The sequence below is a fragment of the Nipponia nippon genome, unplaced genomic scaffold (genome assembly GCF_047370975.1).
Source record: "Nipponia nippon isolate SJK-2023a ecotype South Korea unplaced genomic scaffold, ASM4737097v1 scaffold_9, whole genome shotgun sequence".
Lineage (NCBI taxonomy): Eukaryota > Metazoa > Chordata > Aves > Pelecaniformes > Threskiornithidae > Nipponia > Nipponia nippon.
In genome coordinates, this window is record NW_028262413.1 from 49,175,943 (window position 1) to 49,197,710 (window position 21,768).

The 21,768-nt window shown below is 71.3% G+C and overlaps 4 protein-coding genes and 1 long non-coding RNA gene across 6 annotated transcripts; 2 read left to right on the forward strand and 3 right to left on the reverse strand.

The window, feature by feature from the left end:
* Positions 1–332: 332 nt before the first annotated feature.
* Positions 333–2,502, reverse strand: LOC104017188 (putative gonadotropin-releasing hormone II receptor). The gene is made up of 4 exons (XM_087744486.1): positions 2,463–2,502; positions 1,537–1,898; positions 967–1,171; positions 333–778 (listed from the first exon to the last, which is right to left on the reverse strand). The coding sequence occupies exons 1-4, from the start codon at positions 2,500–2,502 to the stop codon at positions 333–335; spliced, it is 1,053 nt and encodes a 350-aa protein (XP_087600612.1).
* Positions 2,503–4,162: 1,660 nt separating this feature from the next.
* On the reverse strand, positions 4,163–5,567 carry LOC104017187 (uncharacterized). Its single transcript, XM_009470194.2, has 2 exons — positions 4,656–5,567; positions 4,163–4,297 (listed from the first exon to the last, which is right to left on the reverse strand). Exons 1-2 carry the CDS (start codon positions 5,565–5,567, stop codon positions 4,235–4,237), a joined length of 975 nt encoding a protein of 324 aa, XP_009468469.2. The 3' UTR covers positions 4,163–4,234.
* A 3,558-nt stretch (positions 5,568–9,125) lies between these two features.
* Positions 9,126–9,936, forward strand: LOC148050341 (mesoderm posterior protein 1-like). The gene is made up of 2 exons (XM_087744364.1): positions 9,126–9,873; positions 9,923–9,936. Exons 1-2 carry the CDS (start codon positions 9,126–9,128, stop codon positions 9,934–9,936), a joined length of 762 nt encoding a protein of 253 aa, XP_087600490.1.
* Positions 9,937–9,960: 24 nt separating this feature from the next.
* LOC148050342 (uncharacterized) lies at positions 9,961–10,610 on the forward strand. The gene is made up of 2 exons (XR_015701478.1): positions 9,961–10,103; positions 10,391–10,610. It is a non-coding gene; the product is annotated as an uncharacterized LOC148050342 (long non-coding RNA).
* A 710-nt stretch (positions 10,611–11,320) lies between these two features.
* ANPEP (alanyl aminopeptidase, membrane) lies at positions 11,321–20,651 on the reverse strand. 2 transcript variants are annotated; one of them, XM_087743827.1, is made up of 21 exons: positions 20,461–20,651; positions 16,676–17,686; positions 16,273–16,418; positions 16,050–16,186; positions 15,840–15,966; positions 15,569–15,723; positions 15,382–15,495; positions 15,086–15,229; positions 14,908–14,973; positions 14,693–14,758; positions 14,326–14,498; positions 14,160–14,236; positions 13,882–14,015; positions 13,716–13,771; positions 13,448–13,595; positions 13,192–13,283; positions 12,912–13,022; positions 12,653–12,820; positions 12,438–12,578; positions 12,166–12,247; positions 11,321–11,906 (listed from the first exon to the last, which is right to left on the reverse strand). In XM_087743827.1, exons 2-21 carry the CDS (start codon positions 17,368–17,370, stop codon positions 11,748–11,750), a joined length of 2,991 nt encoding a protein of 996 aa, XP_087599953.1. In that variant the 5' UTR covers positions 17,371–17,686; positions 20,461–20,651; the 3' UTR covers positions 11,321–11,747. The 2 variants fall into 2 exon arrangements, with proteins under 2 accessions (XP_087599953.1, XP_087599954.1); XM_087743828.1 differs by lacking the exon at positions 20,461–20,651 and adding an exon at positions 19,646–19,711.
* Between the last annotated feature and the right edge of the window lie 1,117 nt (positions 20,652–21,768).

Consider the following 21,768-nt stretch of genomic DNA (forward strand, 5'->3'; position numbering starts at 1 on the left):
ACTCCCACCCAGCCCGTCCCCAGCAGCGCTGGCTCTGGGGACACAGGCAGCACAGGAGGTGGCCGCAGGACACTTTATTGCTGTGCTGGGCTCTGCTCCAGCAGCTGTGCAGGGCTTGGCAGGCGCAGAGGGGAGAGGGGACCGGGGGGCACCCACACCAGCCCTGCAGCCCGCAGAGGCATTTTGGGGCGTGGGAAAAGAGCGGCAGCAACTCCATCCCCACCAGGTCTGTCCTGCCACCTCGCTGTCCTGCCACCGGTCCCCTCCTGCCCGCAGCCTCGGTGCCTGCTGAGCACCCCGGGGTGTCCCCGTGGGCGCAGGGCTGTGCCCGGTCACAGGGAGCTGCTCTGGCAGGAGCCGGCCCCAGCGGGCAGCCCCGGCTGGGCGGGCACCCGCCACCCCGGGACGCCCCGCTTGGGCGGCAGGGAGGAGGCCGAGCAGCGGAAGGAGCCGGTGGCCGGGGAGGGCGGCTGGGGCTCGGGGCCGTACCCGCAGGGGCAGCCCCAGCCCCTCTGGAAGGGGATGGTGAAGAGCCCGTAGGTGATGGGGTCCAGGCATGCATTGAAGAGGCCAAAGATGAAGAGGATGTGGGTGAGGGCCGGCGAGACCCTCTTCTCCATGGCCCGTGGGCAGAACCAGTACCACAGCCCCAGCAGGTAGTAGGGGGTCCAGCAGAGGATGAAGGAGGACACGATGACCAGGCTCATCTTCAGCATGCGCAGCCGTGCCCGTGGGATGTTGTTCCTGGAGCACCGCAGCGACACGTCCTGCGAGGAGACTGGGGGGGCACGGCCTGTGAGTGGGGGACGCTTAGCAGCCCAGCTGGGGCAGGGACCCTGTGCCCTGAGGGAGGGCTGGGGGTCCCCGCACAGCCCCAGCCAGGGCTCCCCCCTGCTTCCTCCATCCCAGGGTCCCTGCAAACCCCCCTGGCACGGGGACATGGCAGCCCAGTGCCCGGGCACTCACAGAGGCTGGAGCCCATGCGCCGGGAGATCTCCAGGAGGATGCGTGCGTAGCAGCAGACCATGATCAGCAGCGGCAGCAGGAAGAGGCAGGCAAAGCCGAGCATGTTGTAGAGGGTCTCGTGCCAGGGCTGGGGGAAGCTGCCCCGCGTGGTGCACTGGGTGAAGTTGTGCGGCGGGCGGAGGGTGACCGTGCGGAAGAGGAACAGCTGGAGGCAGAGCAGCAGTGGGATGGCAGCCCCCTCCCCGGCAGGACACCAGGGCCCCGAGCCTGGGACCACTGGAGCCACAGGGTCAGACCCTGCCCGCCTGTGGGAGTGGGACCCGGGGCACACAGCAGGAAGGGGGGCAGAGCTGGGTGGAGGGGGCACGCTGCCACAGCCCTGTCTTTGCTGCCCAGCTCGGCTGCCTCTGCTCCAGGCCCTCTCCATCCCCATCCCACAGGACTCACGGCAGCACCAGCCCTGGGACCAACCCCAGCCGGCGTAGCTGGGCACCCGGGGAGCCGGCACGGGGGCCGGGCGGGCATCTGCCATGGGGTACGGGGCCGGAGAGGAGCCCTGGGGACAGGTACCTGGGGCACCGAGAGTCCCGCACTGAGGAGCCAGGCGACGTAGAGCATGATGCGGTTCCTCCTCCGGGCACGGGCGATGGCCAGCGGGCGCAGGATGGCGGCCTGCCGGTCCAGGCTGATGACAACGGTGACGAAGGCAGAGGCGTACATGGCCAGCAGCCGGAGGTACATGAGGAGGCGGCAGGCCAGGTCGCCCGCCCGCCACTGCAGCGTGATGTTCCAGACGGCATCCAGCGGCATCACCGCCACCGTCACCAGCAGGTCGGCGGCGGCCAGGTGCAACAGCAGCAGGCGGATGTGGGAACGTTGTCCGCCCCGCCGGCCCCCCGCCACCCGCAGCACCGCCAGGTTACAGCCAGCAGAGAGGGCGAAGAGGGCGAAGGTGACGGCCACGCGGGCCTGGGCGGCGGGGGAGAAGGTGGGCAGCCGCAGGGGCTCCTCGCCTCCCTCAGCCTGGGGGCTCCAGGCACAGCCCCGCTCCGGGGGGAGCAGGCTGCTGGGGGGCTCCGCGCTGGCATTCCCCACTGCAGGCTCTGGGTGCGGATGGCCCCTTCCTGCCGCAACAGGCAGAGAGGCAGCAGCAGCCCACCCAGAGGGGGCCCGGCTCCCTGCCCGGGGCCACAGTGCCTGCACCACAACCCCAGCTCACTGCATTCCCATCTTCAGCTGCTCTGCATCCCCGCTGCCCCTCCAGAGCCCCCAGCAGCCCCCAGAGCCCCGCCACTCCCCGTAGTGCTACAGGGGGTCCCTGGCACCAAGCAAGGCAGAGGGAGACAGTCTCAGCTGAGCCCACCCCACCGCCTACCCCAGGCCGTTCCTGCTGCCCATCCATCCCCTCCCCGGAGCATCCCTCCTGGTCCTGCACGGGGACGGGGACCCTCCCAGCCCAGTGCCAGAGCCCCCGGGGGACACCCCCCCCTCACCTCCAGCCAGGGTGTCCTGTCCAGCACCGCCCAGCCGGGCCATGTCAGGGCCGCTGCTCACACGCTGCCGGGTCTCTGCGCTGAGGGCTCCTGCATCCGCGCCGTGCCCGGTGGCAGCGAGCCGGCGGGGCCAGGGAGAGAGGGGGAGTGGGGCAGGTACCGCCGGTGCCTACAGCCACCTCCGCGCCTGCTGCTGGGCCACACTCAGCAGGCGGCCGGCGGGATGCCCTTGGTAGCTCAGGTTGCTCCTTGACGTAGCCAGCCCGCTTGGAACAGCTTGGTCCGTCACCCCACGCCACCCACCCACCCACACGGACACGTAAGCGTGCACAGTGCTCACACACACTCACTCTCCAATGCACATCCCTGTTGATGCACATGCATGCACGCACACCTGCACATACAGCTCTGCTCTGAGATCTGAATCCCTCTACCCCCCACCCGCAGGCAGGCAGCTCTGCCCCCTCTGCCCGTCCCCGCTGCGCCAGCTCATCCCAAATCCCATCCTAACGGCGCAGGGCTGGCGTGGCCCCTGCTTGGCACCTCGGGCGGCTGCCTGCCCCAGGAAACCCCCCTGGCAGCGGGGCCAGGGAGCTGGGCAAGGAGCTGGGCAGAGGGAAATGCTGCCAGGGCTGGGTGTCGGGGTGCACAAAGGCTCCTCGCTTTGGGGTGCATCATTTGGGGGGTCCCAGAGACCCACAGGTCCCTTCTCCCAGCCCTGCCTCTGCCAGCTGCTTCCCCAGGCCGTGGCTGTCCCCATGGCCAGAGCGTGTCCCCAAGTCCCTTGAGCCCTGGCCGGGGGGAGCCACAGCCTGGGGGAGGGCAGGGGGGCTGCTTTGCATCTCAAAGGCTTCGCCCCCCTGGCAGAAGGAATTAACATTATTAGCAAGTCATTTCACAGATAAGTGGGGCTCATTAGCCCTGCAGACCCCCTGCCCCAGCGCCCCCGGAGTGGGTGGAGAAGGGCCCCCGGCGCATTAGCACCCGGCTGTCAGGCCCCACTGGGTCCCTGTAATGGGCTCTCCAGACCCCGGCCCCGCACCCCGCAGGGAGCCGCCGAGGGGGCTGGGGGCAGAGGGGCCCGTCTGCAGCCCCCCACACTCCCCCGGCCCCACACCCGAGCCTTTCCCCTGTTGCTGGACCCCAAATACCCACATTTAACCCTGCGCTGCGGGGGCACGCGGTGCTCAGCTCCCACCGAGCCCCGGGACCGGATCCGGGGGGTGCTGGTGACCCCCACCCCTCCCCGGCCGGGGGACAGACCCCAGGACAGGAGGTGTCTCTCCCAATAGCTCCCTGCAATCACTTTCCCAGATGCTGTCCAGCTGCCCTGCAGCTGTGTGCCGCGGTCCCCAGCCCCTGCAGCCCAGCAAGGCGGCGCTGGACCCGTGCCGGAGCCCCTGCCCACGCCCGGCGGGATGCCCACGGCCTGCCCTGCTGCAGAGCGGGGCTTCACCAGCTCAGCCATCCTCTCCCGGCCCCAGACCCACTCCCAGAGCTGACGCGGTGGCCTGGGCACGCCGCACCCCATCCCATGCCCAGCTCCTGCTGTGGGAACATCCACGCGGTGACACCCGCAGGGGCACAAGGGTTTATTTATGTACAGTCGCGGCCGCCCAGCGCGTCCAGGCTCACACAAGAGGCAGCTCGTTCCCCCCACCTCCCAGCTGTCCAGGGGGACACGCGTCCCCCGAGCTGCAGGCATCAGGATGGTGCGTCGTGGGGCTGCGTGGCACTGGGTGCTCCGGCACCGGGGAGCTGGGGGCTCGTCCGGGTCAGTCCTGGGGCTGTGGTGGGAGCAGAGCCTCCAAGAGAGAGAGCAGGTCTGCGGAGAGGTCCTGGGGGAGCAGAAGGTGGGTGAGACAGTGCCCGGCCAGGGCAGGGCTGGGGTCCCTGGGGGTGCAGGAACGGGGGCTGACAGAGCCCACCCGCCAGGAGGGCTCCCGGCCAGGGACAAGCAGGACCATGGCCTCAGGTCTGTCCCAGCTGATGGGACCCCAACAAACACGAGGGAGGGTGGCACCGGGGAGAGGAGCAGGCTGAGGGACCCACATGCACCCGCTGCAGGGAGGAGGGGGGACACCTCTCCCTTCCCGACCCCAGACAAGGCTGTTGGTACCCCAAAACCAGTCCCCGCACTGCCCCAAGCACTCCAGGGCCACCTGGGCTCACCCCGACCCCTGCCAGCGCACCTACCTCGGTGACTGTCCCTGCATCCACGAACTCCGGCAGCATCAGCCCCGCGTCCAGGAGGGGGTCACCAGGGAGGCCCGGGGGGGACCCTGCCCCTGCGCAGTGAGGAGGGGACAGCCACGAGGAGACGTTGGAGGCGACAGCCCCGTGCAGCTCCTCGGGGGTCCCCGTCGCAGGGATGTAGGGGGACGACCCCCAGGCCCCCGACCCCATGTCGGGAACCCCAAGCACCTCTGGGGGGGTTCCCGCAGCAGGGCCACAGGGGGGTGACCCCCAGGACCCCGTCCCCATGTCCGGAGCCCCGTGCAGCTCCAGGGGGGTCCCTGCCATGGGAGGTGACCCCCAGCCCACAGTGCCGGGGGGCGAAGCATCCCGCAGGGCCGGGGCCGGTGGGTACGGCTGGGGGTGCGGGGTCTGGCAGCACCCCAGGCCCTGGGGGCAGAGGGGGCAGTGGCGGGGGGCCGCCCCCCGCCGCCGGGCCAGCGCCTCCTCGCTGAGCCCCAGCAGGGCCGAGAGGTGGGCGATGTAGCGGATGGCGAGGCGCAGGGTCTCGATCTTGGTCAGGCTCTGCCCCGCGGGCGCCAGCGCGGGCGGCAGGTAGTGCCGCAGCCGCAGCAGTGCCTGCGCCAGCCGCCGCATCCGCAGCTTCTCCCGCTCGCTGGCGCTCTGCCGCGGGCCCCCCGGCCCCGGGCCCCGGATCCCCTTCCTGCCCCCGGGGCCGCCCCGCAGGCGGGGGGCAGCAGGACGGCGGCAGGGTGCCCGGGCAGCAGCGGGGGACGAGAGGCCGCAGGAGTCGGGTGAGGGTGCGGGTGAGCTGCTGCTGTAGCCCTCGGGGTCCGGGGGTCCGCGGCAACCCCAGTCCTGCAGCAGGGCCGTGGCGGGGAGCGGGAGGCCGGGGGCTGCCGAGCGGGCCATGGCTGCGGGGCCGTGTGCCGGTGTCCCCCGGCCGTCCCGGCTTTATCCCGGGCCAGAGGTGTGAAGTGGCACCTTCGTGGCCGGCATCAGCAGCACTTCAAAGGCCAGGGGGGGCCGAGGGCAGCCGGCTTTGAACAGGCAGGTGACGAATTTTACCCCAGCGGTGTGAGGCTGCTCTGTGCTGCCCACCCCCCCATCCCTCACCCCCCCGTCCCGAGGAGGGGGCTCGGGCCCCACGCGGGGGCTGCAGTGAGGCTGGCAGCGGGGCCTGCAGCGGGGTCCGCAGCGGGGACTGCTGTGGGGGTCTGCAGTGGGCTCTGCAGTGGGGGTCTGCAGCGAGGGTCTGCAGTGGGGGTCCGCAGTGGGGGTCTGCAGCGGGGGTCTGCAGCGGGGTCCGCAGTGGGGACTGCTGTGGGGGTCTGCAGTGGGCTCTGCAGCAGGTGTCTGCAGCGGGGGTCTGCAGTGGGGGTCCGCAGCGGGGGTCCGCAGTGGGGGTCTGCAGCGGGGTCCGCAGCGGGGGTCCGCAGCGGGGGTCTGCAGCGGGGTCTGCAGCGGGGGTCCGCAGCGGGGGTCCGCAGCGGGGCGCGAGCTGCAGCGGTGCCAGCCCTGGGTGCCCAGGTCCCCCCCCGCAGCGCGGCCCCAGCCGCGCATCCCCGTGGCTCTGCGGGACGCCGACCCCCGCGCCCCGGCCCGCCCTGCCCCGGCCGCTCGCCCGCCGCCCCCGCTAACGGCGGCTCACACGCAGCCCCCGAGGGGCCCGGCCGCCGGTGAGTCCCGGTGGGTGCCAGAGGGTCCCGGTGGGTGCCGGTGGGTCCCGGTGGGCGCCGGTGGGTGCCGGAGGGGCGGGCGGGGCGGGGCGGGGCTGGGAGGGGCCCCCCCGCCGCGTTCCCAGGCCCCGCAGGTGTCGGGGCCGGCGGGTGCGAAGGTTTCCAGGGAAACCGGGCCCCGCCGCGGGACGGAAAAGCCATCAGGGAGCGCGCGGGGGGCGGGCACCGGCCCCGGCCCCGCCACCGGCCCCGCCACCGGCCCCGCCACCGGCCCCGGCCCCGCCGTGCCTCGGGGTACGCGGCCCCCGCACGGCAGCGCGCAGCCCGGGGCTCGGCGGGGACCCCCACACCGGGTGTGCACAGCCCCGGGGGCGCGGCGGGGGGCGCGGGACCCCCACACCGGGTGTGCACAGCCCCGGGGGCGCGGCGGGGGGCGCGGGACCCCCGTACCGAGTGTGCACAGCCCTGGGGGTACAGCAGTGGGCACAGGAGCCCCATACTGGGTGTGCACGGGCTCCCCCAATATCGGGTATCAGCCACAGAGCTGGGCAGGGGGCACAGGGCCAGCTGTGGGGCATGGTGCTGGACACGGGGACAGCTGCGGGGCACAGGGCTGGGCACGGGGCCAGCTGTGGGGCACGGAGCCAGGCACGGGGCCAGCCGTGGGGCCCAGGGCCAGCTGTGGGGCATTGAGCTGGGCCAGGGCTAGCTGTGGGGCACGGAGCCAGGCATGGGGCCAGCCGTGGGGCCCAGGGCCAGCTGTGGGGCATGGCGCTGGGCACGGGGCCAGCTGCGGGGCATGGAGCCGGGCACGGGGCACAGCGCCAGCAGCGGGGTGCAGGGCCAGCCCTTCCCCAGCGAAGTGCTGGCGACACGATGGGTGAGCCAGCACCTCGTTGCTCACGGGCTCGTGTTTCCCAGCAGTCACATGAAGTTTGTTCAGTTTTCCTTGGCAATGCCGTGACACTGAGGTGACGTGAGAAATCCTGCTTATCGCTCACCTCTGCCCAAGCGCTCCAAGGTCCGAGGGTGCCGGTGCCAACCCGGACCTGCAGCGCCTCTCTGGGTGCGCAGTCGTCTGACGCCATCCCAGAGCCTGTCTCCGGGGCTGGGGGCTGCAGCGGGGGTCCGGCGGCGGCCTGGCCCCGGGAGCGTGGCAGGGTGCTCTGCAGGGTGCTCTGCACCCGACGGCGCAGCCTGGGGCACGGCCCCTTCCCCACGTGCCCCTCGGTGCTGCCCTGGCCCCGCTCCCCCCCATTCCCAGGCCCCCTCCTGGGTCTCATTAGCTGATGAGCTCCCGGGTAATGAGTTCTGCGGCCCCGCTGAGCTGCCGCTTCCCACCTCTCTCTCTGTTTAGACAAGTGCTGGAGCGCGGCTGGGCTGTGACAGCACTGGCCATGGGGTCAGAGCCCCCCCAGGGGAGAACCCGCAGCCCCTCACTCCTCGGGGGAGATGGAGTCGCCCCACATCCCTCCTGTCCACATTGATGGAGGGTGGGCACGGGGCCATGGGGTGGATGTGGCCAAGGGCACTGAGAGCGCTGCAGGGCCTCCTGACGGTGCCACTGGCCAACACTGGCCAAAGCCCTCCCCAGGCAGTGGGTGCCTGGCTCGGACCCATGCCCCGAGGAGCAGCCAGCCCTCCCGCTGCGGGGGTCCCGATGGGGACTGCTGGGGGCCCTCCCCAGGACCCCTTGCCGCCCACCTCGGACCCACTGTCCCTGCTCCGGCCCCTCTGGGGGGCAAGACGCCTGCATGGCTCCCGGCCCTGGCTGTGCACTCTTGTACCCCCAGCTGGGACGGGGACGGTGCCCGGAGGCTGTGCCCAGCCCAGGGGAGAGCGCCACAAAAGCATCCCGGCAAACGGCCCTGTGCACCCAGGAGCAGTGCCCACTCTGAGCTGGGCGAGCAGCTGCCTCCCCCTGCTCCTGCTTCCCCCAGCCCATGTGCACAGACAGGGTCCCCTGCCCTGGAGCCTCCTAAAGGGCTCAGCACCCCAGTACGGTGCTGCCCACTGCCTCCGGGACCCCGACCCCTGGCCTGGGGTTTGCACCAGCTGGGCAAGCAGCGCAGGGAGCCTCAGCTCCGTGCAGGTGGGCACAGCCCAATGGGTCCCCACAAACACACAGGCTGTGCTTCCAGCTTCTCCAGAGCATGCCAGGAGCTCAGAGAGCCGGGGCCGCATCCCACAGGGTTGGGGAGACCGAGGCAGCATGGCCGGGTGAAGGGACATCACCTGGGCAGGGAGCACCCTGGCTGCACCACCAGTGCACCAGCCTGGCTGCCACATCCCCGCATCCCCCTGCCCCTCCAGGCGGGTGGTTGGAGCTGGGAGCACAGTCAGGACCCCCGGCCTGGGGCTGGGAGCTGTGCAGAGGGCAGGGGAGGTGTGGGGACACTGCTGGGTGTCGGGGCTGGCTGCTCAGGGTCCCGGCACTGGAAGGTCAAGTCCCTGCTGCACCCCACGGTGCAGCCGGCCTGGCAGAGCTGCCGTGCAGGGTGGTGCGGGCTCTGGCAGGGCTGGTCGGCACGTTAGCATCTCTCATGGCCGTGTGAATTGGTCCCTGCACACTTCCCAGCACCGGGCAGTGCCAATTAAGGGCCGGAGGAGTCAGAACTGACACCTCTGCAAATGGGCTCGGCATTCCCAGGCTCCCAGCCGGCCCCAGCCTGGCTCTGTAGGTTTTGACACCTCCAGGCGGTCACAAAGGTGTTGCCTCGCACCCCAGCCCCGCATAAAGCCAGGGCTGCCTGAGCACCCCCAGATGCAGGCGGCAGAGCAGACCCCTGCCATGGCCGGACCCCCAGCCCCACTCCTGCCCCGGGGCCTCCAGCCCCCAGCGGGCCATGCCCTGCTCCGGGACCCGGCTGGGGCCCTCGCCAACGCCACCTCCCTGACCCCTTCTGCGAAGCCGCCCAGTGCGTCCCCGTGTCCCCCACGGGGCTGGCGGCTGGGGGTCAGGGGGCGGCAGGGCGGCAGGGGTGAGCCAGGGCGGTGCGGGGGGCCGGGGGGCCCGCGGCAGAGTGCCAGCGAGCGGGAGAAGCTGCGGATGCGGCGGCTGGCGCAGGCACTGCTGCGGCTGCGGCACTACCTGCCGCCCGCGCTGGCGCCCGCGGGGCAGAGCCTGACCAAGATCGAGACCCTGCGCCTCGCCATCCGCTACATCGCCCACCTCTCGGCCCTGCTGGGGCTCAGCGAGGAGGCGCTGGCCCGGCGGCGGGGGGCGGCCCCCCGCCACTGCCCCCTCTGCCCCCAGGGCCTGGGGTGCTGCCAGACCCCGCACCCCCAGCCGTACCCACCGGCCCCGGCCCTGCGGGATGCTTCGCCCCCCGGCACTGTGGGCTGGGGGTCACCTCCCATGGCAGGGACCCCCCTGGAGCTGCACGGGGCTCCGGACATGGGGACGGGGTCCTGGGGGTCACCCCCCTGTGGCCCTGCTGCGGGAACCCCCCCAGAGGTGCTTGGGGTTCCCGACATGGGGTCGGGGGCCTGGGGGTCGTCCCCCTACATCCCTGCGACGGGGACCCCCGAGGAGCTGTGCAGGACCCCTGGCTCTGTCTCAGGGTCCTGGTCATCACCGCCATGCAGCCTCGGAGCAGTGACCCCGCTGGAGCCCCCCCGGAGATGTGCGATGGCCACAGGCACTGGGATGGCTTCCTCCTGCTGCTTGGAGCCTGCAGCCCCCCGCCAGCCTCCCGGGGCAGGACTGACGGACAAAGGGCCCCCTGGGACCCCCGCGCGCGGCTCCCAGCTGCCTGCGCACTGCCAGGTATGCACAGCCCCCTCCCCAGCCCAGCCCCTGCTCCTGCACCCACCGCCCTCACGGGCCACGGGGTGGGGGAGAGCCCGAGGTCGGGCGGGAAGGGGACAGGGGGTCCTCGTGGGGTGCGAGCAGGGCTGCACCAGCAAAGCCACCTGCATGCCGTGGCCAGGGGGTCCACACGAGCTGGGGGGCACAGCGTGATGCGTGCTGAGCCGGAGAGCCAGCCCGGGTGCGGGGTGGGGGGCACAGTACCGCCCCACGGCCGCTCACCTGACACAGCTCTTTCTGCACAGCTCTGCAGCCCACCGGCCCCGGACGGGCTTGTCTCCCTGGCCCCCCGTGCAGCCCCCGTCCTGCCCAGCTGCACCCCAGCATGGCACTGGGGGTGGTGGAGCTGATCCTGTACCCCCGGCCGGAGAGGCAGCGCAGGGGATGGCAGCGTGGCCATGCCACAGAGCCGTGTGGGATGGACACCGTGACTGGTTCCTCATTAAAGCTGCCTGCATCGCTGCACCCCGACTCGTTACTGCGGGACCCCGCTTGCTGTGTCCCGGGCCTGGGGCACCCCCGAGGCTGGCACCCACACACAGCCAGGTGCTGCCTCTGGGCTGGGGGCTCGGTGCCCCCTCCCAGCCCACCCCGCAGCTCGGAGACGTCTCCAGAGCTGGGATGATGGAGGGACACACCACCCGGGGCACCCCAGCCCTGCTGACCGCTGGAAGGGCAGCTCCCACCCGCCCGTCGCGTCCTGACCCATCCCTGTGCTCAAACCATCTAGCTCTGTCTGGAGCTACCATACTGGGTAGCCCACGGTAGCCGTTCCCGAGGGGCCGGCTGCCAGCACGCCCTCCCGCCAGGGCAGCCCAGGGAAGCCGCGGCTGCCTCCTGCCCAGACCCCGCAGCGCCTGCCCTGGAGGGGGACCGTGCGGAGGCCCCCCAGCCCCAGAGGCAGCGGGCACAGCAGCCCCCTGGGCTGGGGCCCAGCAGGAGAGCTCACACACAGCCGTCAGACGGAGGGGCCGGGGGGCTGGCGTCGGCAAAGCCCCCAGAGCCACTTAGCACCAGGCTCCTAACGGCCCGGGGGGCTCTGCGTCCCCAGCCCCTGCCCCCTGCCCGCCACGGGGTCCCAGGCGCTTCCTGCCCGGGCCCCGGCGCAGCCCCCCATGCCGGCCCCAAGGAGCTGGCCCGCGCCCCGTTCCCCCCAGCATCCAGGGCCACCGGCGAAAGCTGACGTGCAAGCCTTTATTTACACCCCCCAGGTCTTGCACGAGCCTGGGGAGCCCCGCGCCGCCCCGGGCAGCCGAGGGCAGCAGGGCCCCCCCGCCAGCCCAAAGCCCCCCGTCCCCCCTGTGCTGCCCATCATACAGGCACCAGGCCCTGCCTGCAGGCAGCGGACCCTGCCCCTCACGAGCAGCGGTGAAGAACCCAGCCGGGCTGCCCAGCGAGACATGGGGGGCACCGGGAGGGAGCGTTTGGGGCCGGGGGCCGGAGAGGATGGAGTGAGCGGAGCTGGGGAGTGGGTGAGGGGCCCGCCCAGCCGCGGGGCGGTGGGCTCTGGGAGCTTCGGGCTTGGCCACCCCAGCCCATCCCGCACCAGCTGGCCCCACGGCCGGGCCAGGAGGAGGGTGAGCGGCAGCCAGGGCCGCGCGGTTAGCTGGCGGCGGTCTCGCCCTGGAACCAGGCTAGCACCGTCTTCTTGTTCTCCTTCACCCATTCGATGTTGGCACGGGTCCGCTCCAGTGCCTGCTCCAGCGCCCGCGTCCCCGACCCGAAGCCGATGTCCTGGTTGTCTGCCTTGAACTGCATCAGCTGCAGGGGAGAAGAGGGGCTGGAACAGGCGCGGAGCACCCCGACAGCCCCCAGCAGCACCCCAGCATCCCGGGACAGGGACAGCAGCTGCCCAGAGCCCTGGGCACATGAGGGACAGGGGCAGGAGCCCCATCTCCCCAGGGCTGCTGGCAAAGGGCAGGTTGCAAGGCGCCAGCAGTGCAGAGCCATGCCCCTGCTCCTGCCGGGGCTGGGGTCCCTGGTGCCCGGTCCCATGGACCCTGCCAGGGTCCAGCCTCACCTGCTCAAGTTCAAATTCCGTGGAAAACCTCTGGGTCACTGATAAAATCAGCCGGGAGAAGGAGAAGGAGCCGCCCCCATACCTGGGAGAGCAGAGGGACAGCTGAGCTGGGGGTCCCGGGCAGAGCAGCACCAGGAGCCGGGGCTGCCCTGACCCCACACAGCTGAGGGAAGGGACGGTACCACCCCCCCGAGGGGCACAGGTGGACGGGGGATGCTGCCTGCCCCAGCCGGCCCCCCACAGCCCCCCACAGCCCCCTGTGCGGTGCTCACTGGCCGAAGATTGTCCTCCAGTTGCCGCGGATGAAGTCCCAGGCCAGGGGCTGCCCCACCACGTTGCTGGCGATGCTGTTGATGGTGGCGGTGGCGTCCTGCTTTCGGATCTTGTTGGGGTCCAGGGTGTACTGCAGGTACCTGCGGGGGGACGCTGCTGGGTCAGGGGCCGGCAGGGGCAGTGCCGCGGCGCCCGCCAGGGACCCCGCACCCACCGGTTAAGGATCCAAGGGTGGGGGCTGCAGGAGAGGGCCGTGCGGAGCTTGTCAGCCTCGGACACGACGGTGGCCTCTTTGAACCGCTCCCAGATGAAGTCCCAGGCCTCCTCCCCGCCCGTGGCGACGATGCTGCAGTAGATGGCGGAGCGCAGGTTCGGGGGGATGCTGCGGGAGAGAAGAGCCATCTCAGCCAGGAGCCCCTTGTCATGCCCAGCCTGGCCGCCCACCCTGGCATCGGGGCACCCCGGGGACTCACGGGTTCTGGATGACGTTTTCCTTCCACTGGCGGAAGTATTTGGTGGCCAGCTCCTGGCACTCAGGGATGCCGTAGGAGCAGGCTGTGCTGATGGCATTGATCTCGTTGTACCTGGGGAGAGAGGGGCCACGTGGGGCTGGGGACGAGCACACGGCAGCCAGGCACCAGCCGGCTGGTGCCGGGCCACAGGCGGGGCTGAGCCCTCACCCTGGGGTGACCGTCCCCATGCGGTCGGGGAGACCCCAGGGGTCCAGCCTGGCCCCGGGGCCACTGCACTCACTGGTTCATCAGGCCACTGGGGATGGTGCCCCAGTTATTGGTGATGTTCTTGTAGTGGTTGAAGAGGGGCGTCACCTGTTTCTGTATGTATTTCTGGGGGGCAGGAGGATGGTCAGTGCCCAGCAGCACCGGCAGCAGCCCCCCGCCCAGCTCTGGGTGCAGACCCAGCCCCTCGCCCCCGATCCCCTGGCACGGGGCTCTGCCGAGCGGCGGGACCCGCTGCGGGGCCGGGGCTGGGGAGCGGTGGCACTGCTCACCGTCATCACCCCGAAGACCTCACTGCGATCAAACATCAGCTGGAAGTAATGGAGGTTGTTGAGCGCCGCCTCCCAGGGCATGTACGCCGTCTCCTTGCTCAGGAACCGCGTGGTGCGCAAGGCCACGGTCACATTGATGTACTTGGCCCTGCGAGGGGTGAGGGCGGCGTCAGGTCCCCGGCCCCGCAGCCGCTGCCCGCTCCCAGGGCGCTGACCCCGCTGGTCCCCCTCGCCCCGGCGGGCGCCTGGGGCAGCCGGCACGGCTCACCTGGCCAGGTTAAAGGCGTCATCGATGATCTGGGCACGGTTGATCACGGGGATGGCCTGGGAGAGGGCAGAGTCAGCATCTCAGGGCAGCCCTGAGTGGGGTGCGTGGGGTGCATGGGGCGGGCCCACCCGCAGCCCACACCCTGGCCCTGGCCGGCCCCGTGTACCTGGTGGTTGGTGGAGAGCTGGGTGAGGAGCTGCTCCCAGTTCTCCGGGTTGTAGTTGACGCGGAAGTACCCGCTGACGTTCAGGTTCAGCAGGAGCCAGCCGGGGCTGCTCACCTTGAAGTTGTTGTTGGTTTCTGGGAGGGGGAGAGGAGGGTCTGCCGGAGCCACCCCCCACCCGCGAGGGGGGCCAGGCTCAGCCCCCCGCACCCGTGCCTCCCTGGGGGACCCCAACCTCCACCAGGGCAGGGGAGGTGGCAGCGAGGCCGTGCGTGCCGTACCTGAGCTTGTGGTCAGCCAGTACCTGTCCCCAGAAGCCTTGTCCGTCATCCAGGTGATGGGGACGATCCAGGTGTAGCTGTGCCAGGGACAGGCAGGTGGTGGGACCATCCCTCGCCCCCCCGGCCCCCCGGCCCCTCCCCGCCGACAGCCCCCCACCCCGCTCACTTGAAGACGGAGGGTCTCTCCACCACAGAGCTGCGGTTCAGCAGGAAGTGGTTCTGGGTGACGGTGCCGTCCAGGGTGTTGACGGTCACCACAGGGAAGCCCATCTGCAGCGTCCATCTGTCCATGATGTTGCTGATGGAGCTGGGCAGCGAGACATTGCTCTCCACGACAGCCTGCAGGGAGGGCAGCACCGTGGGTCACCGGTGCCAGGGGGTCCCGGTGGGGCACAGGGCTCGGCCAGCGCCGCCCCTCTTGCCTAGCACGCAGCAGCTGTGTGGCTGGGACCCCGTCCTGCCAGCAGCCTCCCGGAGCCGGGGCAGCGGCGGGCAAGGGGCTGGGTCAGGGGGAGCAGCCAGCCCCCTCCTACCTCTTGCAAATGAGCCCAGAGGTCCGTGTAGACGGTGTTTCCATAGGCAAAGGTGTGGAGGTAGGACTGCGGGAGAGCACCAGGAGAGACGGGTGGGCAGAGGCAGGGGCAGGTCCGGGGTGCAGGACACCCACAGAGCACCCGGGGAGGCCCCTGCCACGGGCCACCCACCCCGCACCAGGGCTCGGTGCTTCCCAGCACCAGCAGAACCTCACCTGCAGCCCCTTCTTGAACACGTCCTCACTGATGAAGTCAGAGAGCATCCGCAGCACCGACGCTCCCTGCGGAGATGGCGGATGAGAGACTCCGGGTGCGTGAGGCACCCCACAGCCCACCCCGCCACCCCGGGACCCCCGCGTCCAGTCCCCGTGCGCCTGGGGCTTGCGCACCCACCTTGCTGTAGGCGATGCTGTCAAAGACCTCGCTGATCTGGGCTGGGGTGTTGATCTCGTCCTCGCGGAAGGTAAGCGGGTGGGAGGTGGTCAGGGCATCCGTCGCCATCACCGTATACACCTCATTCAGCACCATCAGGTCTTTCTGCGGGGGTGAGTGCCAGCACCTGCCTCAGCCCCACTTGCACCCTCCTGGCAGCGGGGGCAGCCCCTGGGGGTGCAGGGGTGGCGGGGGTGCCTGTACTCCCTGCCCGGACCCCCTGCCCACACCCCCTGCCTGCTGGCCCCAGCACTCACGATGTCCCAGGAGGGTTCTGCCGAGTCGGCGCCCAGGTACTCCACGTAGGAGGCGAAGCCCTCGTTCAGCCACAGGTCATTCCACCACCGCAGCGTCACCAGGTTCCCGAACCACTGCAGGGGGGCACAGTGCCCCGTCAGCTGGGCCCAGCCAGCCGGCGGGGCGGGCGGGGGGCCCGGCGGGTACCTGATGGGCCAGCTCGTGGGCGATGACGGTCACCACCCGCTCCTTGTTGCCAATGGAGGAGTAGGCATTGTCGAAGAGCAGAGAGTTCTCCCGGTAGGTCACCAGCCCCCAGTTCTCCATCGCGCCCGCGTTGAAGTCGGGGAGGCCGACCTGGTCTGGGGGATGAAGGGGACTCGTTGGCATGCCGCTGCCAGGGTGCCAGACTGCCTGCCCCCCCCCCCCCCACGGCCGGCAGCTCCTCCCGGGGACGCATCTGCCCTGCGGCACCCACCAGACTTGGGCAGCGGGTACGCCGTGTTGTAGTGCCTCTCGAAGAAGTTGAGGATGGGGCCGGTCACCTGGAGCGCGTAGTTGCCCTGGCCCTCGGCGATGGCCTTGGGGCGGCCCCAGATGCGGATCTGGAGGGGAGAGATGTGGGGCTCAGCCGCTGCCCGGGCTCAGAGCCCCGGGCGGGCAGGGGGGGCCCCCAGCCCCAGCCTACCAGCACGTTCTCTGAGTCGTTTTGCACATAGTCGAACTGGCTGACGATGAAGGCCAGCAGGTAGGTGGACATTTTGGGGGTGGTCTCAAACACGGTGACATTCCAGCTCTTCCCATCAATCTTCTGCTCCTGGGTGCCTGCGGGGAGTGGAGGGAGGAGGGTCACCCTGCTGCCCTGCCGGGCCTCCGGACCCCCCCGCCGGGGCCCCCCCCACCCCACTCACTCTCGACGGGCATGTTGGAAATGGCCCTGTGGTCGGAGGGGTGGATCAGCGTCACCGTGAAGTTGGCTTTCATGGCCGGCTCATCGAAGCAGGGGAAGGCTTTCCGTGCGTCCGCTGCCTGCATCTGCGTGGTGGCCACCACCTTCCTGCAAGTGAGTCCCGTCAGCGCCCGGGGGTCTCTGCAGGGGCCGGCACCCCCCCGGGTCCCTCCACTCACTCCGCGCCCTGCCTGCTCCCCAGTCCCCTCCTCGCTGGGGTGGCGTGCGGACAGAGGGGGGCACAGAGGCTCCCCCACACCCATCCCACCGTCCCAGTGGGAGAGGAGCCCCAAACCTGGCCCGTGCCCTCCACCATCCCCAGGCCAGCCCCGCGTCCCCCCCTTGGCCCCCTGCCCTCCACCTACTTGGCACCCAACTCATCCACATATTCGCTGCGGTAGAAGCCGGCCAGGTCGTCAGCCAGCTCCCCTGTGAAGATGCTGAAGAGCCGGTAGCGCTGGCCCTTCCTCAGCGGACGATTCAGCTGCACCACCAGGTACTGAGTGGTGGTCTCCAGCCAGGTGTCGGAGATGGCGGGCTGCTCCATGACACCATTCTCCGCCTCCAGCGAGACATGGAAGGACCCCTGCATGGTGTAGTTCAGCTTGTTGCTGTGGATGATGATGAGGTCGGTGTCTTGCATGCAAACGAAGACCACGCTGCTGTTGCCCTTGAAGAGGTACATGTTGTTGACATCGGGCGTCAGGAAGGGCTGCAGGGTCACCTCGTAGTAATCCGGCATCAGCGTCGTTGGCAGCCTCCACTGGTTCCAGGGTTTGCTGGGGTCGGCGGTGGAGGTGGCGGTGGTGGTGGGGGTGGTCGTGGTCGTGGCGGGGGTGGTCGTGGTCGTGGTCGTGGCATTAGGGGCAGCCGTGGCGGTGGGGGTGGCCGTGGTGGTGGGGGCGGCCGTGGTGGTGGTGTCGTCGGTGCCAGAACCTGTATGCTTGTTCTTCTCCTGGGCGTACACCACCGAGAGCGCGATGATGGTGGCCATGGCCCCCACGGCCAGCACAATGGCCACGATGCCCACGGTCCTGCTGATGAAGAAGCCCGCCGCCATGGTGGGGCTGCAGGAGCGGTGTTCGTGAAGCTGCCTGGCTGGCACGGCTTTTAGCCTCTCGCTCCCACGAGGTTTATTAGTCCAAGTTAATGGGTGAAGTATTAAATGACCATAAGGCTCGGGGCGGCGACGGCCCCCGGGGATGAGCTTTCCACCCGCCCGCCTCCCGGCCTTGCAGGAGCACTAACACCCAGTGCCGCTGCAGCAGGGGGTAAAACCAGCAGCTCGGGACTGCACCATCAGGGATGGGCAGCGTGGGAGCGGGCACGGGCTGCGGGCCAGACTCCTGGGGTACCTCCCGAGCGCCTGCCTGGCCCTGCAAAAGGAGGGACACAGCAGGTGGTCACAGCCGGCGGCCACGTCCCCGCCTTGCCGCAAGTACCTGAGTCCGGCCTCTGGCTCAGTGTCGCCCTGTTTGCCCTCGAGTGACAGGGCCTGCGCCGCCGCCGGCGGGTCCCGGCCGCCCCTCTGCCTGCCAGGGACCCGCTGCAGGGGCTGAGGGCACGGCGGGCGGGGGCCGGCGCCCGCAGCCTGGCAGGGGCACACCTCGCCGGGCTGCCCACGCACCAGGGGAATAGCGGGAGGGCGCGGGGTGCAGCCTCGGGGGGCCACGGTGGCACAGGTGGAGACGGGACCGTGCCGGGGAGGAACCCGCCCTGCCCACTGCCCTCTCAAAGTCCAGGGTTGTATCGCCCAGCTCACACCTGGAGGTCAAACTCCGGGCCTCATGAACCCAGCCCAAGTAGCCACGTGCCAGCTGCCGCCAGCCACAGGGCACCCAGCAGCCTGCACGAGCCACAGGCCGCACTCGGGCAAGATGGGGGTCTCAACCGGCACAGCGTGCGACTGGGAGATGGCGAGTCCTGCGGGCACAGCCTCGCCTGCGCCCCACGGCGCAGAGCCCCCAGCCGGGGCCTGGCTGGAGCCGAGCAAACACACCAGGGCTCGGCGTGCGGGCGTACGGGACGGGGGCTTCTCCGTGAGAGCTTTGCCCTGGCAGGGGAGAGCAGCCCGAGCCCCCCAGGCCATGCGGGTCAGCCCCGGGAGCTCTGCCAGAGGCTTCCCCGGGCTGGGGCGGCAGAGCAGGTGCGGCAGAAAGCCACGGAGCGAAGTCCCCGTGCTGGTCAGGGTGGGGCGGGGAGGCACCGCGTCTTGTCCTGGGAATAGAAACTCCTTTTCCCAAGATCTGATCTCCCCATGCGGTGACGTGGGCAGGTCCTGCCGGGAGCTGCAGCTCTGGGGCAAGGGGTGAATGCGGAAAGGGGCTGAGCGGTGTCCTCAGGGAACCGTGCCCTGTCCCCAACAGCACCCAGCTGCAGCGTCACCGCGCCTGGTGGAGCAGCCCCGGGATGCTGCGGCGTCCCTGGGCATCCCGGCCCTGAGGAGCCCGGCCGTCCCCACGGCCTGGCCGTCCCCACTGCGTGCGGGCCTGCAGCACAGGCACGCTCTGTCCCGGCCCCTGCCCTCGCTCTGGCCAAAGGCACAGGGTCTGGGGAACAGCATACGCCAAATCACGGCTGGGACCGAGGCCACAGCCAGCCGGGAGGGCACCGGGCACCCCGCACGCCCTCCGTCCCGCACCGACGGGCACGCTGCCCCTGCCCGGGGCTGGCCCTTCCCGCAGAGACCCCCTCGGGTGCGGGGCGCGGGCACTCACCCCGCTCGCCCCCGCACTGGCCCCCTCACGCGCGTCTCCCCGTTAACACCAGCCAGCGCCGCAGCCCCCCGCCGCTGCCTGCACCCCCGCACGTGCCCCGGCTCCCCCAGCCCCAGCGCGCGCGGGCTCCTGCTCCCCCGCCGCAAAGCCTCCTCCTCCGTGGAGCCCTCGCAGACGGCGCACACGCGTGTCCCACGTCGCACCCACATCCCACGTCCCACACGCGTGTCCCACATCCCACATGTGCGTCCCACGTCCCACGCACATCCCACGTCCCACGCGCGCGTCCCACGTCCCACCCGCAGCCACCCGGGGCCCAGACGTTGGGCATCACCCCCGTCGCGCACAGCTCCCCCGCGGCCGTGGCCCCGCGCACCCCGTGGCCTCCCACGCACCCCCATCCCACCGCCCTCCGCAACCTCATGCACCCCACGGGCCCCCCACGAGCGGGCTCTGTAACCCCCACGCACACGAACCCCGCGGCCCCGCCCCGGCCCTGCCCGCACCCACGCAGCCCCTGCCCCGCCCGGCCCCGGCCAACGCCGCCCAGGACGGGGACCCCCAGCACCCCTGGCTCTGCCCCCCGGGGCCTGGGCAGCGGCACCGCCCCCCACTCACCGTCCTGCGCTCAGCCGCGGGGAGCGAGGGGCAGCGGGGCTCCCGCCCGCCCCAGCCCCAGCCCCAGCCCCAGCCCCAGCCCCAGCCCCATCCAGGCGCCTGCCTGCGCCCTGCCTGCGCCCTGCCTGCGCCCGGCTCCCGGGCGTCCCGGCTCCGCTAGCGCAGCCGCCAGCAGCAGGAAAGTTTCCTCCTAAAGCTCCCGGGGAAGAAACCCGAGCCTCCTCGCCCCCTTAACCCCTGGGCTGCTGGGCGGCCCGGGGCCGGCGGGGCACGGCCCGGGCGGGGCGCGGGGCAGCGGCGGGCAGCGGGCGCGGAGCCCAGCCCGGGGGACCCCGGCCGCCGCAGGGGCCCCGGCGCAGCCGGCGCAGAGACGGGGCGAGGGGGCTCTGCGGGGGGAAGGCGCCTCCAGCCCCGGGCAGAGCGGGACCCCCGGGGCCGGGGGACCCCCGCGGCTGCGGGACCCCCCGCCGCCCCAGCTGGGAGGCGTCAGCCGGGGGGGGGTGCGCCGGAGGCCGCCCGCACGCAGCCCGGGGACCCTGCTGCCCGGGATGAACCGCACCCACCCACCCGGCCCCGACACCCCTGAGCCCCCCGGGATCCTGCTGGGGGTCCCCTCCCTCGCACCAGCCTGGGCCAGCAGGCTCATCCCGGGGGTGGCCGGAAAGGGGACAAACCATCGCCCAGCAGCGACCGAGCCGGGCTGCGCCCCCTCCCCGCAGCACCCGCAGCACCCAGGCACACCGGGAATGGTGTCCCCGCTTCGGGGGTGCCCCTCGCTCAGCCCCCCAGCCCAGCACCCTGTAGCCCAGACCCACCTGGCACCCCCTGCCCTGGCAGCGGTGGGTTCGGAGATGTCCCGATCCTCGTGGGCAACCTGTGGGGCTGCGGTCGGGGCACAGACGGGTTTGCCGGGTGTCTCAGCACCCCGAGACAGCCGGTCCCCAGGGTCTCCCCACTTGGGAAGTGACTCAGCACAGCCTGGGCACAGGGCCGGGGCGCTGGCTCGGCCGGTGCTTGGCAGGGTGAGAATAAACACTTGTCTACTGCACGGCAGGTACCTGCGGAGGGGCTGGGCAGGTGCCAGGCCGGCTCCCCTCTGCCTCGCTGCCCGGGAGAGGAGCCTGGAGTCAGGGGACACGCTCCGGCAAGCAAACCCCGGCTGAGCTCTGCAAAATCCAGCACCCGTCGGCACCAAAGCACAGCCTGGCTGGGGATGGGCGATGGGGACGGCAGCCAGGAGCCGGGAGGCAGCCCCAAGGCCCAGCCCCGAATCCCATCTCTGGACCACACAGGCAGCTCGGACAGGAGAGCACTGAGCCCCCGGGCAGCCCCTGCCCTCCACGTCCCTCACACGCTGCGTCCCCCCAGCTCGCCTGGGGTGCGGAGGGGTCTGGTGGCCTGGCCATGGCCCCCTGGGGCACACGGAGCCATTGCCAGAGCCAGCTGCCTGACAGCCCTGCCCTGGGCAGGAATGCTGCTGGTCCGCAGCAGGAGCCTTCAGGTCTCATCTTCAGCGTGGCCTCCTCCCTCTGCTCTGCCGGGTCACTCGGGGCTCCTGTCCCTGGGCAGGACCCCGGGGGTCCCTGGGCAACTGGCACGCCAGCCCCCAGGAGCCAGGGCTTGCAGGGCTGCCTCTGCCCCGGCCGGGTTGGGGCTGCTCCCGCACCAGCCCTCGGCCGCGGGCCTCGGCTGCAGCCCTCCTGGGGGGAAATGGGCGTCCAGGGGTTTGGCCTGGCTTATCCCCCCCTCCCTGCCCTCTTCCGCACCGGTGAGGGGAAGGGGAGCAGCCAGGAGCAGCAGAGGGACTCACCCTGCCCCAGCGCCGTCCTCGGCCTCCCGCAGACCCGTGGGGCCGAGGCGCCGGCAGGATGTGGGAAGGGGCAGCGAGGCCAGAGCCATTACCGGTGGTGGCTGTGCACAAACATCTCGCCGCAGAGGAAGCACATGTGGCTGGACACATCCTGCACCACGAAGCGCCACGCCACGGCGCGGGGCTGGACGCAGGCACGGCCCGTCGCAGCCGGGGCTGCCCGCCCCAGCCCGACCCCCCGGGCACCCCCGTGTCCCAGGCCCGGAGCAGAGCGGGACGCAGGCACTGCACTGAGTTCCTTGCCGCAGGTCAA